This window comes from Chelonoidis abingdonii, chromosome 2, assembly GCF_003597395.2.
Source record: "Chelonoidis abingdonii isolate Lonesome George chromosome 2, CheloAbing_2.0, whole genome shotgun sequence".
In the NCBI taxonomy this organism is placed as follows: Eukaryota; Metazoa; Chordata; order Testudines; family Testudinidae; genus Chelonoidis; species Chelonoidis abingdonii.
Window position 1 is genome coordinate 277,455,203 of NC_133770.1, and position 15,441 is coordinate 277,470,643.

The 15,441-nt window shown below is 39.8% G+C and overlaps 1 protein-coding gene across 3 annotated transcripts in view; it reads right to left on the reverse strand.

Annotated features, from left to right (window-relative positions):
- ENPP2 (ectonucleotide pyrophosphatase/phosphodiesterase 2) overlaps positions 1-15,441 on the reverse strand; it is a 123,473-nt gene that overhangs the window by 43,349 nt on the left and 64,683 nt on the right. For all 3 annotated transcript variants that reach the window (XM_032777218.2, XM_032777219.2, XM_032777217.2), the window contains exons 5-9: positions 13,856-13,916; positions 12,150-12,247; positions 11,225-11,304; positions 10,028-10,147; positions 1,157-1,212 (exon numbers count right to left, since the gene is read on the reverse strand). In XM_032777218.2, the coding sequence (XP_032633109.1) occupies positions 1,157-1,212; positions 10,028-10,147; positions 11,225-11,304; positions 12,150-12,247; positions 13,856-13,916 (415 nt within the window). The remainder of the gene's footprint in view (positions 1-1,156; positions 1,213-10,027; positions 10,148-11,224; positions 11,305-12,149; positions 12,248-13,855; positions 13,917-15,441) is intronic.

The window sequence follows — 15,441 nt, forward strand, 5'->3', positions numbered from 1 at the left end:
TTCATGAAAATAGCACATATCACTGTGATATTCAAAATTAAAGAGCACAATTCTGGTGGAAGCCTTTAATCAAAAAAACGGGAAAGATCCATTTAATATTTCAATCTGAACATAGTCTGCTTTCTTCCAGCAAGGAGTTCCACAACAGAACCTCTGCTGCCAAAGTTTGGCAGAAGAAAGAAAATGGGATGATCTTACTTCACACTAGTAATCCTTCAAAGCTCAGAAATTATACTTATCCAGACATTTTCAGATAGAAAGATGGCTGGCTGAATGCAGGATTAGGCAGTAAACAAGAAAAACAGCAGGGAGCCTCAGAATGGTCTTCTGGATTGGAGAAAGGGGAAGAGGATATTTTATCCAAAACATGAAACAATTTGTCTTTTAAAAATGACTGTCCATTTGAGGGGGAAATTTCTGAATTAGTTAGGCTGCACTGCTGGCACATTTTCATCATGCCAAAATGCTGTAAGAGCTTGGAGGGCAGAAGAGGCTCCTATAAACACCTATCACATCCAAGGGTTAAAAGAATATGTTGCTGATAAGGCCTGGTCTACACTTTAAAAAGTTAGGTTGACATAGCTATGGCATTCAGGGGTGTGAAAGATGTACACAGCTGAGCCCATTAGCTCTGCCAACTTAACCCCTGCTGTAGATGCAGCGAGGTTGACAAGACTGCTTCCTTTGACCTAGCTATGGGAAAGTGGAATTCCTACAGCAACCTGGAGGGAGGGGAGAACTACACAACAGGCATTTAGAGAGATGAAACTACAGTACCATAGCTGTGCCACTGTAGCATCCATAGTCTAAACATGGACTGAGACTAAGCTGCCAGATAATTATATTACTCAACTTTAGCTGAATGTTAACAACATAACCACACTTATTTTCAACTCAGGAGCCCTGCACAAAGAGGTCTTCAAGATCTGGACCAAAGGTAAATATCGCATTGTAATACATTATTTAACAAAATTAAAAAGAAACCACAGTGGGAGGTGGGAAGTGGGGTAGGAGGGGTTAAAAAAAAAAAAAGGCAGTTTTCTTTGACTGGGAAGATATTGAATGTTTAGAGCCAGGGAAACTAATGAACATTTACTTACATCAAATTAAGTCTGAATTATTTGCTACAGGTTCTCCAGAAATAAAGGTCACTTACACAGACCAGAAGAATGACCCAGCTTTCACCCCTTGCTTGGTAGCAGTAATCCATATCTAATGAGGAAAATATAAAAGGATTATAATAGTACTCAAGTCTTGATTTAAAAAAGGAAAATTAAAGCAAACTTTTTCAAAACATGTTTTTCTACCATAAACAAGAAAGTAAAGTGTAGCCTTTAGAATCCCATCTCATATTTGAGCATTTGTAAGAGGACATGCTGTTCTATACAGATTTTGGGGAAGTGAATTATTGTTTAGTCAGCCATACTGAGGTATGCAGTATTATAGCCAAGTGATCCCAGGATATGAGAGTGTGTGTTAGTAAAGGAATATCTTTTATTGGACTAACTTCTGTTGGAGAGACAGACAGACAGACAGACACACACAAGCTTTTGAGCTTACAGAGCTCCTCTTCAGGTCTGGGAATTATGAAGAAGAGCTCTATGTAAGCTCAAATTGCTTGTCTCTCTCACCAATGGAAGTTGGTTCAATAAAAGAGATTACCTCATCCACCTTGTCCTGTAGCCATGTGGAGGGTGAGATTACACTTTTCTTCCATTTCACCTTAAATCTCCATTATTACTCTTTAACAGGAAGTGATGTAGCTGTGTGGCCTACATGAGGCATTTCTAGCCATTGTAGCCATCACAGGACAGCAATATCCCATCTTGGCCTCTTTCTGATCAAAACTGGGAGAACACTAATTTAGCAAACCTCTGTCAAAAATGTGTTACTCACTTAAACTAGAAGACTTGCTTGGAATATTTATTTATTAATATACCAACCAACCAACCACACTTTGGCTGAACAAGAAATAGTTCCCAATGGCCACGTATTAGAAAATACCTTTCTTAACTCTGAACCTTCTGTGTCAATATATGTTCATCCTGATCTTAAAGATGGTTGCCTGTGCATGAATTATTCCACAGCCACATCCTGCGTTTTCTGCACATATCTTACTTTTGTCTTAACTGAACTAATTTAATGAAGTGTTGAAGTGCTATGACAATGGAGACTTTTATATTGGAGACTATTGTAGTTAAACATTTAACCTAGGTATATTGTTGTTCTCATTACACAATGATATTAATAAGCAGCTTCACTCGTCCTTTCAATCCATTTTCTTCCCTTGAAAAGCTCCATAGTTGATGCCTGCACCCACAATGCCTCCAAAACCTTCTCTCTCAATTTTTCCGTTTCTTTACTGTTTATTTACAATCCAAAACAAGCGGTTACACCTGCCTATTGTTGGCCAGAAAAGAAAGATCAAGTCCTCCAACAGTAGCTAAAAGTTTTTTTTTGCCAATGCTAACTATGATTACTGCTGAATCTAACCATGACCTTGTCTATTTCTAGGTAGTGACTCTAAGCACATGCATCAAGAGAGACACTCTGCTTCTGACCAAGTAGCTTTGACAGACTAATGATTAAGACTGGCACACTTTGCCAAGGCATCCTGCATATTAGCTGAGAGGTTGATAGTTGGTTTTAATTCTGATCCTTTGCCCATCATCTTTACAAAAGTCCTGCTGAATGGCATACTCAGATCAGGGAATGTTCTGTGAACACCAGTTTTGCTTGAAATAGGAGACTTAATGCACAAGACCTGTCTACTTTTCAGTGTTATGCTCACGTGAAGCCTAGTTCTGAAAACTCTGTGTGTGAGAGACACCCACTGAAGTCCATGGGGACTTCTACATTTAACAGCCTTACAGGACTGAATTGAAGATGTGACTAGAGACAGCCCAGCAGAGTTAAATCCTCTACATTATAACTGTTCTGTGAATAGATACAAAGGCAGCAGGGGCAGTGGCAGTACAAGCTTCCCCACACTGTACTCGAGCAACCTGTCCTATCACGGAGAAACTAGTTCTGCCTCCATGCCTACCTAACACTACAGTCTCACCAATTATATTGGTATTGGAACATGGACTCAGTAGATCTGAAATTAGTCCAACAACTCCTCAAACAATGAGCACTCAGAAGTTATTAAAAAGACTAACTACCCATACAGTCAATATTTGCACTGACTCCTTATGGAAAGGGAAGAGGGTCTCAATCAGTTTCTTAACCTTGGCAGACTACCGTCATGACCTTGTAATATAAATTTATCTCTGTGCTACACTGACAATAAAATATTATAGGATCATTTGAAAAACTACTTTGGTTTATTTCTGTAGAACTAAAAGGAAAAAGCTTGCTGTCATGCAATTTCATACCCAGATCCACAACAACAACAACAAAGTTGGATGCAATATTTCACGGCATCTGAAGGGGAGATTGCATGGTCATCATATAGATGCAGAGTTTAATATTAAATACCAAACCAAGTTTAGTATTGAAGCAGACACATTAGACTGAAGTCATTGCCCTGAAGGAGCAGGACATAATTCCCCCCCCTCCCAATGGATAACACAATATAATTAAATGGACATGGCATTTAGGATAAAATCATTTGTAAACTGACAACAAAAATAAGGCGGACATCTTATCCCTCCCTCCCTCCAGAACAGCAAGAGTTGAGGACAAAGCATAAGGGTTATCTTTGAATGTCCTCCCTTGCTGGTTGGAGTCACAACTTTATAGTTATATAAACCTCAAAGTTCCTGTAATGTACCGATAAAATTAAATGTATTTTACAATCCTCTCTGGCTAGCATGTTTGTTCAGATCAGTTATCCCAAAGTTTGCTGTGTTTGGTTTTGCAAGGTCAGCACTGTTGTGAAAAATTGATCTAAAATCAACCGTGTGGTCAGACAGCCTGAGGCTCCTTTATTTCATACAAGCATATATGCAGGGAGAGACAACATGACCCCACACAAGAGGCAGGCTGCTCTGCTTTCTACAAATCTTACCAAGCTTATAAAGGTTAAAACCGCAAAACGTAGCACGCTGGTTACACATATTAATTGCCTTATTGGGATATAATATCAAAAACAAGCAGGCTGACCATTTAATTTTCCCATTTATGGTTTTCCCTGTTATTGTCAAGTCTGCTGTTTGACTGTTCTAACACTTTTCGTTGTGGTCTGGTTATACAAAGACAGCTGTCAGAACTTGGCATGCCTTGGGACCCTTTGTCTTATCACCTAGTTCCCTTCTCCAGCTTCAGTTCCCCCTGTTTTGGGCCCTGACCACATTTTCCTGCCCCCGCATGCCCTTTGTACAGATAAACAAGTTTAGCTGCTGCTTCATAGCTTTGCTCATTAGGCCTCAGGCCTAAGGCGGGTGAGGGGTTCCCTGACAGCACCATTTGTGAGTTTAAGTCATTTATTTGCTATATGTAAATACATCAGTTTTAGCTGCTAGTGGAAACCATATTATGTAACATGCATGTACCTTACATCACACCACACCACAGCCTGTATTGCAAGCTATAGTAGGTCTACAATATTGAAGTGCCCTACTAGCACAGAGGGGAGAGGAACAACATTATCCAGTATTTCCTATTACTGTATATCACAAGAATTAGAGTATGTTTAAATTTCTCCAGTGCAGAAAAGTCTGTTGTATTAAGGACCCAAAGATTCAGCTCTAGTGCAACAGCCAGTACCCAAATCCAGCTGAGAAGATAATATATCACACTGTAAACATGTAAAATAATACTTTAATGCCTTTAAATACCTCTGAATTAAATATCTCTTTTCCTTTTATTAAAAGGCAGACACAAAGAGGTTAAGCGACTTGTTCAACATTACACAGGATATCAGTGGCAGCACCCAGAACAGAACCTAGGAGCCCTCAGAACTCCCGGTCTCCTGGTCAAACTGCTAGACAATACTGCCTTTGTGTATGTACATTATTACAAGGAAAATGAGTTGGCATGGGTCCTGGACTAGATTGTGAAAGCCAGCAAAGTGCAACATCTATCTACTTTTAATCTTCTGTGGAAAAATAAGTTCCAAATCGCTTCATAAAGCTTGCCCAGTATTTGTTGCATTATGAAAGAACGAGCAAAAGCACATCCTAGGCCAAGGCCAATATAAAGTAAATGCACTGCATTTTGGCTCTTGTGGGATCACTGTACAAACACTTCTTCTGCAAGCTGGCCAAGGAGGGAAATTCTGGTCAGAGGCAGAGGTACTGCATACACCATCTGTGGTTGAGGAGAGGCAAAGCCTGGGTGGGAAATCCCTTTCTCATTAAGAAATGGGTGAGGGGGAGGGGAGGGAAGATTGCACAGTAACTTACAGGGTTTCTGAGGTAAATAAATGCATTCAAATTTGGTACAACTATGTAGAATTAAAACCAGAGCTGTTTCATATGTATCTATGACCAAAAGGTAAAATATACATTAACCCCTTCCCAACCATGCACCCTTTATCTGACTGAGATAATTATGTGACTAAGAGTAGTTTAGCGCAATTGCCCTCTGGCACAGTCCCATGTTTTTGGTGTCAGAAAGCTATTACCTAGTAATTGGCTGAGACAGGGTCAGACAAACAGGGTGGATTTGCCAATTTAAAGCCAAAAAAAGTTGCTTATGGAATTAAATTCTTATGGATATCCATTTTCCCCCTATTGACCATGAAGCAACAGGAAAAATATCATTTTAAACAATTGACAGTCCTTTTAAAATAGGAAGGCTGGATGCAGCTTCCTGCAGATCCCCATCTCTCTCCTTTTATCAGTACTGTTCCTAGGTTGGTTGCAAGAGACTATTTGAGTAAACTATGATCTCCTTATTCCCTCAGGGAATATTCCAGCTGTCTCCATACTCCCAGTCCCTGCTAGCCTGAGCTTGATCCTTTGATAGCCAATACAACATATTCCTATTAAACAGAGGCAAATCTGATTTGTTTCAAAAAATAGAGATTGCTTAGATGTAGGACTTGCTATATACCCCTGAAACTGACATATTTCTAATCTGTATAGTACTTGGGCCTAATGTCTAGGGACGATAAACACAGCATTAAGACACAACATGTATTTCAGTGACTCATTAATATACAGCAGCTAAGAGCAAGGAGGCGGTTTAGGAACATGATGTTCCTTTTGGAGCCTCAGCTGGCCAGCAGCACAGTTCAGGGCTTCTCACCTGGCCCTTTTGAACTCTTACTTCAAGTTAAAAAAAAACACACAAACCAAGAATTGTTAAATGCTTCTAGTCTCAATTTAAAGTGAAAGTAAAACTTCAGAAAAGCCAGCCAGCCATGACACAGGGGACAAATCCAGGCTAATGGCCAGAAAGGCTCTCTTTTTGTAGCCTAAGCGGTGTACTGCGGTTTTTAATATAGCCATGATTTAAAAGTTAGTGGACAAAAAGTTGGAAAAGTACAATGCCTTTTTTGGAAGAAAGCGTGTGCCTACTGATTCCTTCACTGCAGGATAAATGGTATTCACTCATTTGAGTTTACGCCTGAAAAACAGGAAATTTAAGAACTTCTACAAATCAGATTTGGCACTGAATGAAGATTTTGAGCTTCATTAAAAAAAGATCAGTGCTGTACACTGAAAATGAAGCTTTTAAGATTATAAGTCATCCAGAAGGGTTTATCCTCTCCCAAGAGAGACTCCAAAACAGTGGCAAATTTCTCTGGCCCACGACAAAATCCTGCCATAGGTCCTGGAGATCCAGCACACTTTTCATTTTTACTACCCATTTCTATTTGATTTTTTAGACAACTTATTCCTGTAGTGTAGCAAATGCATTGGTTGATAAGGGAAGGAAGGGACTGGTCTACTGACAAGGCTATGTGTGATTTTCATGGTTGATAGACCATATAAACTATTCTACACAAAAAAATACACCATCTGATCAGTATTTTTAACAATGAGTAAGGCTTTGATTACTGGTTAAGAGACATTTTAGATCTGTTCTTATGGTTAGACTAGATGTCAAAACACTGAGAAGGGAACTGCAAGCATCAAGAATCAGTTTTTTAGTTTCTCCTTTGAGATCACTGGCCCAGATACCCACTATCTCTATGTGGATATTAGCTAGCGGTAAGAGATTTTATTTGCATACAGATGGTACCATGTGCCACCTTTTTAATAAATAATAATAATAATAAAATCTTGTTTTCAGTACTCTGAGGACTAGGTTCCTGAATTCACATGATCAGGTTTTAAATGCTACTTACTGTATGCCCTGAAGTATTTACAAAAACTTGCATAGTTTTTCTTTTTTACATGCCCTCAAGTTACCTTCCGATAAATACTCCCTTGGAAATAAGAGACAAGTTATCTCCAAATCCCACTGATTTCACAGGGTGATCTGTGTGTGTTCCCATGAGATGCTGGTCACTAAAGTGAACTTTTTAATGATAAATTACACAATCATCCAAAGCCTGCATTGAACCAATTCTCTACCCTACCATTCCACCCAGAATAGGTTATTTCTGAACCATACACAGTTCAAGTCACCCTGCCCCATAATGCCATAATCTAAAGCATGTAATGCTCAGGAAGCTTGCCTTGACATACACATTTAGTTTTTCTTTCTTATTCCTAATTTCACTCTACCACCTTGAAAAATTCAGCTCCCTCATTGAGTTTTACATCCACCAAATATTTAGAAAATGCAGTAGGCTGACTGGGTGGGAGCAGGACTAAGCTATAGAATACTTGTTACATATATAGAGTTGTAGAACATCTTTCCTCAGCAACACCTTTCACCATTTGTATTTTGCTGGCTGCTCTCTAAATTTCCTTGAGTTTGCTAAAAAGATTTAAAAACTCTGAGGTATCCAAAATTGTATTTGATATTCTGGTAATCTCACCAGTGGCAGGCAGAAAGGGTCCCTTCCACCCTGCTTGTGTGATGCCTTTGTACATGTAGACTAAGAGTCATTTGGGTTATTCTGGCCATCTTATTTTCCACCCTCTCCACTGCTGGGTCTCTGTCAGGGTTACTGCTTTCACAAGCCTCTCCTCCCTCATTGAGTATCTGTGGTTTGGGGTTTTCCCTCCCTTATATTTTTCCAGGTAGGCTTTCAATTTTTTTACTTTTATTCATGCTTTTTTTTTTTTTTTTTTAAACTTCTCTAGATCAATCACATTATTTCAGTACCCTCAGTAGTGTTTGCAACACCGGCCAATGCCATCTGAGAGTTTAACTCCATCAGGACATTAGTTGTTCCATAACTCCCCCATAATCATGTCACTACCATATCTCACGGCCCTGTGTTTAGACTCGAGTCTTCAGCCACTTTTTATTGCCAGTAACAATATTCTGGGACACATTTGCAAGAACTAGTCGGTCTATCCCACTCAACACAGCAGGTGATGTGGCATCTACAGTGCTAAATCAATCTATAGCACTTAAGTGGTCTTTCATATTCAAGCACTGTATGAAGTCAGGCCCTGTCTTTTACATTTTTCCCATTTTGGAATTAAAAATATTGGTGGCAAATATTTAGGTGGCACCTAATTCTCATTGAATTTCAATGCAAAATAACTGCTTCGAGGTCCCTTTGAAAACTACAGCCTTACAGCTGAAGAACTACTGGCCCAGGGTAAAGGTCCAAGGCTAGTTTAAAATTCAAGATACATGTTTTTCTTGGGAGATATGATCTTGTTCAACTGGAGCATGAATTAATTCAGGGAAGTGTTATGCAGGAGGTCAGAGTAGGTAATTATAACTGTCCCTTTGGTCTTAACATTCGTAGAGAGTGTGTGTGAGAGATGTTACTTTTCATCAGACACACACACACACACCCAGAACGTGTTGTATTAAGGACTGGGTTGGACTTGCAAATTATCACTTTTAAAGTTGGGGGAGGGGTTTCCTGGTCCTGCTCATAGGCCAGAGGGCTCTGTAGAAAAAAGTGTGAAAGCAGAGCCAGTCTGAAATAAAAAGAACAGGAGTATTTGTGGCACACCTTAGAGACTAACAAATTTGAGCATAAGCTTTTGTGGGCTACAGCCCATTTCTTCAGCTCAAATAAATTTGTTAGTCTCTAAAGGTGCCACAAGTACTCCTGTTCTTTTTCCAGATACAGACTAACACGGCTGCTACTCTGAAATAAAAGTCCATTTAAAGGTAAGCAAGATGAGTTTTGTCTCACTGCCTTAGGGAGCAGCCTGTTCACTCTCTCTCTGATTCTGGGGTCTTGTGTATTATCGTTCTGAATTCTAAGAAATAAAAGAAGCACTGTGTTACAACCTTCCAAAAAGAGTATATGTTTTTATCTAATTCTATTTATAACAGAACTAAAACCTGACAAACTTGTAATGTGTAAATTAAAGAGAAACACTATAAAAATCATAGAACTGTATGGCCAGAAGGGACATCGAGAGATCTAGTCCAGGAATACTCAGACCTCAGTAGTTCAGGAGCAAAAGTTGCTATCAACATTCCTCCAAAAAAAAAGTCACAATAGTGTGAATTCATTATTTCATTTACTATTTTAAACACATATAGATATACAATATTATTCTCACAGAAAAATGACTAAGTGTTATTTTGGAACATAGTACCCCGAGTGGTTAATAATTAAATCACACCATATTTAATATCACATGCTGCAAAGAGCCACAGGAGAGACATTAAAAAGCCACATGTGGCTCTCGAGCCTCAGTCTTAGTGTCACTTTTCTAGTCCATTCTCCTACACTGAGGCAGAATTACATATACTTTGGACATGTGCCACACTCTGAAAATATACTGATTTGAGTTAAACTCTGCTGCCTAAAACAAGATATTTCTAACTACATCTAGTTCATACTTATCAGCAAGAACCATGTTGCATAATCAATGGTTTTACTATTCTGAAAAGCGAGAGCCAACTCAAAAGTTACATTAAAATGACAGAAGCTGGGCCAGATGTCAGGAGATTAGGTTAAAATTGTTCACAGATGTATTTTTATTGCTACTATTATTGGCTGTATTCCAAAGCAGAGGAGGGGAAAAAAAAGTCTGAAACTTACTGGTTGACCTCCCCACCATCTGTGATTGAATTTCTCTCGCCCTCGAAGACTGAAGCTGGCATCAAATACGGGGTCATACATTGAATTGCCAACAATTCCATGTGATTCAGGATAGAGTCCCTTTGTGCAAAAGTAGATTAATTAGTGAACTTTAGTACATGTAAAATGCAGTTGTGCAGAGTTATGCACAAATACCAGTAAATTCTTTAAGAATGGAAACTGGGTAAGCCTGTAATCTTCACCTGAATTAAGAGATTTTAATTTTAAGATAAAAAAAGTCTAGTACCATAGACATTCATTAAAGCAGTATGAGATAATTTGCATACCCTGATCTTGTCTTAAAGCACAGGTACTTCAGCAGTTAACTACATTAAAGTTTTTTCATACTGGGTGAAATACATTTTTGCCATTTAAGTAAGAAAATAAGTGATTAAAAGATCTTTTAAAGTAGTACTTTCAGTTCATCTTTGTAAAATACTCTAGTGACAGTCAGTGATCCTTTGGTGACAATTATAAATAAATGAATAAATAATATAGTTAGCATTTAAATTTCATCATGTTTTACCTTCAGATTACTTAGCAAGCATAACTTAATCCTGAGCACTCCTGAGAGATGAGTATTATTCCTAGCATAAAAAAGAAGGACCTGTGGCAAGTCAGCTAAGTGACTTGCATCCAAAGCCATAGTGGGAATTAATGCCAAAGTTGTCATTAGCACACAGGAGTTCCTGGTTCACAGCCCTGCACTCGCGCCAGGGCTATTATCAAATATGTGGGCCAGATAATAAGCTGGTGTAAATGTGCATAGTTCCACTGACTTAATTTCAGGGGGAAAAACAACACAACACCACCACAGATTTACATCAACTGAGGGTCTGTTCTTGTGATTTATTTCCATAAGAACTGTAAACTGTAGTTACAGAATAGGAGTATGATTCACTTCATTACAGGAGCGGAAAGGAAGAAAAAGCAGCGAGCTATAATAAATGCTTTGCATTTATACTGCACACTTTATCTAAGAATCTTAAAGTACTTTGATGCTTCCCCCACTCCATTTGAAAAAAAATTAAATACAAAACGTTACTGACCACGTTAACCAGCTTTTATTAAAAAAATTCCTCCCTCACAATTCCCAAGTTTGTAAGTGATGTGCAAGTCCCTTTAATTATATTCAAGAAATCCCCCTCAAAGACTTACAGTAGCCAGGGTGTACAAGTTAGGGAAGGTTTTTGTAGGATATACAGGTCTCATATAGGGAGAATGTGTTCCACAAGATCCTGAAAGTACAACAGAAAATACAAGTGTTAAAAAGTGGGACTATCATACACTGAAGGCAGAAAGATAGGAAGACTTTTGCTTAATTAACAAATATCAAGAAACATGTTTGAATCTATTTAAAAAAACCACGACTCTGCGGCTTAAGCACAGAGTCCAAAATGCTAAAGCACCCGTATTAGACAGACACGCATGGCCTAAAACATGACAACCCTTTCCCTCGTACAAATAGATGTATAAAACTAGGTAGACTGAAAGAAAGAAGCGCTTCCCTTTTAATTAGTCCTTCAGATCATTTTCACTCCAAGTTTGCCCATATTAGCAGTAAAGTAACTCCAGAAAATTCACGCTAGTTTCAGGTGACAAACACACGGTATTAATCAGCCTGAAACTGTAATTCCAGAGTTGTCACAGGGAAATTTTTCACCAGACTTCTCATTCGTGTACAATAGTGCACACAGTTGCTGCTACACGTGTTGAATTAAAGATCAGGTTTGTTTAGCTAACAAAACAAAAAAATTGCACTTGTTCTGGGAAACTTCCCCAAAAAACCAATGCACTTCTGCCATTCTTATATTATTGTTCTGCACTGCTTCAGCCTGACTCTTTCAGGCCTAATCAAATTGCGCACCATTTAAGCCAATGGGACTTTTGCCATTTGACTTCATTGGGAATAAGAACAGGCCTTTAGATTGTTAGACCTTTGGGCCAGAAAGCCAGCTGTGTTTGATGCAGCTCTTCTACTGCCCAGCACCTTGTTGGTTTATGGTGCTATATAAACAATGAAAACAATATGAGAACAAGAGATTGCCCTGTTTGTTTGTTCTAATAAAACAGATTTACTTACTTAGTTTTTCAATGTTGGGCATGACCTTACTCCCTTTCTTCATGTATGATGCACGGAAGCCATCGACAGAGAAGATGATCAAAGGAGGGCGAACAAAACTGAAACAAAGGGTATGTTAACATACCAAGAGTTGAAAGGAGTATTTCAAAAACTATTTGGTATGCTCATTCGGTTAGACTAATGAAAGTTTAAAACACTACAACAGTTAGAACTTTATAAATTTTAGAGTTCATAGATCAGTATAGTTTAGTAATATTTATATTTCAGTAACACCCAGAAGTCCAAAATCAGGCTCACGTTCCTATTGTGCTGGTACTATAAAGGCCCATAACAGACAAGGTCCCTGTCCAGAAGAGCTTACAATCTAAGAAGGTAAGTTATGTACAAAGGGTTGGATAAGAGGAATTCAGTCAGATACATACATTTTACACACATATAATTGCAGTTAGAACAAAACAACACACACACATACCACAAGCACAAATCTTTTCTGTTTTTGTAAAGAGCAAGGGTCACAGGTCATTTAATGTCCACATACAGCATGTGAGAGAGACCAGCTGCTCTAACATGGTAAAGAAGAGGAGTACTCATTTTGTTATTCTTTCGTAGAACAAACAGCTACATTGCTCCTCTTGAGATGCAAACACAGCCAGGTAAGTATCTCGAAGCTCATGCAGAGGCAGGGAGACAACTTCTTCAAACATGGGTGCCCAATATTAGGTATTCACAGTGAACTCATTCTTAGGTACCTAAAGTCTTAAGCTCTCATAGCTCCCACTTATATAAATAGGAGCTGTGGATGCTCAGTATTTCTGTGAAAGAGTCCTCTTATTTATATAGCTACATCTAAATTTAGACCTCGATTCAGCAAGTTACCTAAGCACATGCTTAATTTTAAACATGTGAAAAAAGTCCAGGGATGCCAGAACAGGGGTCCATCCCTCTCACTTTTTACTGGCCAGAAGGAGGAGCGACAGAAGGAGAGGTTAGGGCCTCAGAGAGAAGGGGCAGCATGGGGGCAGGGCCACAATTTGGGCACCGGTGGCCCCCACGCTTTTAGGGACTTTCCGCTGTGCCTGAAACAGTCCCATTGGGCTCAATGAGACTACACATACGCTTAACGCTATTCACATGCTTAAATATCTTGCTGAATAATGGTCTAAATCAGTTAAGTTTCAGAATCTAATCATAAGCGTGGGAACTACAGGTGCGGGGCGGGATGGGCTGCAAGTTTTATGCAGGGCCCCATGCTCAGGGTCCTGGCTGTAGGCCCCTCGGCCCCTCTTCAAGTCCCCTATCCCAGAACCACAGCCTTGCTTCTGGCCTCAGCTCTGGGGGTGGGGGGGAGAGGGGTGAAGTAAAAAGTTTGGGGACACCAGCTTTACAGTTTCCACTGGCTTTCAGCACTGCCACTATAAAAAGTGTTCCAGCGCCACTGAACCTTATTTGTTTTTAAATACTGTATAAGACGGGTACCTTTGGATGTAATGTTTAAAGAAAATTGGCCTGAAGAGTGCTTGTATCAGGTCTGATCCAATGCTTATTGAAGTCAAAGGAAAGACTTCCACTAAATTAACTGGGTATTGGTTCAGGTGCATGCATAAGTGAGTGCAGTGGGCAAGTTTATCAACCTATAGCCAGTGGCTATAATTTAGTCAGCTCTTAACACATGTCTTCTCCACAACTTCAAAATAAAATGCACTTACCCAGCTGGGCATTCAGGAGATTTTATTTCTTCACAGTCATCATCCACCCAGTGAGTTTCTCCTATGTGGAAAGGAATGTCATTTTTTAGAACAATTGTCAAAAAAGAGTTACAAATTGTACCAGACTACCAGAAAAACCCACCCACACAACACACAACAGGTCATACTGTCATTCTTTGTGAGCAACATGTTTTTACACCCATTGCTCACCTAGGCAACAGTATGAATGTGCTGATTACATGCCAGTGTTCAACAAGAACATCTGAAGTACCAATTAGCATCTGTTTAAAGCATGACTTAAAAATCTGAGGCCTGATCTACACTACGCGTTTAAATCGATTTAAAGAGCGTTAAATCAATTTAACACTGTACCCGTCCACACTACAACGCCCTTTATATCGATATAAAGGGCTCTTTAAATCGATTTCTGTACTCCACCCCGATGAGAGGAGTAGCATACTGCCACACCCGTATGAGAGGTTCCAAAAACAGTGAGCTTTGCTCTAAAGATATATTCTTTGATTATTAATACAATTATTTCGGAAATTACGGTTAAGTCGCGCTAGGAACGAGAAAGTCTATCTCAACGTCTCCATGGCCTTTGAATGTCGTGTATCCTTCCTCAGTGCACCGACTGACCACCTGGACAGCAATCTCTTCGAAACTCAGATGCAGTGGCTGAGGTAACAGAAATGCACCGACGAATATTGAGTTACATTTCCTGTTGCCCCAGCTATGTATGCTTTACTGATCAGACCACCGTACTGGTGTAATTGGTTTCTGTGGTTGGCGCTCAGATCTCTCTCAGTCTCAAATACCAAAAAAAGAGGCTCTCCTGGTCCTCGGGAGATTACTAGATCTGATCGCTGTATGGGGAGAACCCCCAAAATCTGTTGTATCAAGCTCCGTTTACAGAACACGAAATGCCAAAGCATTTGAGAAAAAATTCGTCCAGGGATACACATCGCTGCGTGACAAAGTCGTCAGACGGGGAAGCCCAGAAGCCTCCAGTGGGTCGTCTCTATGGCCATTGAGGGGCCTGGTACTGAGGACTTCAAGATTTGTCCCACAGTCGCAACCAGCAGTCTCTTGAAGAGTATTTCATTCTTGGCTTGAGCTCCCAGTGTGTCTGTAGGTTTTCAAAACACAGTGTGTCTGGCGTGGTTTCAGGGAACCAGAACTCCTACAGTTTCATCCCCCCACCACGTGTGAAAGGAAATCCGGGAAAGAAATAATTTCTTGACCTCATTCTTCATAATGTCACACCTCATTGGTTGTAGTCTGAATGCTTGCTGTGCAGACGCGATGTGTGCGTGCAGCAGTGAAGTAGCAAGCTATCCCTTCCGTGCGTCCTACAATCTGTCCCTCTCCCTCTCCCCCTCCCCGGGTGGTAGCACGGCAATAGACTAGTAACCGTCCTCTATGAATATCTTAACATGTTGAACATCGAGGGCCAACATTGATGGTTACTCCCAGTAGATTAGGACAGAACGGCTAATAACCAGGCTCATCATAGCAACTGGAGGCTCAGCCCCCTCCCTCTTGTAAAGAAAAGGAATTTCTGTACTGCCTGGACTGTCATAGCA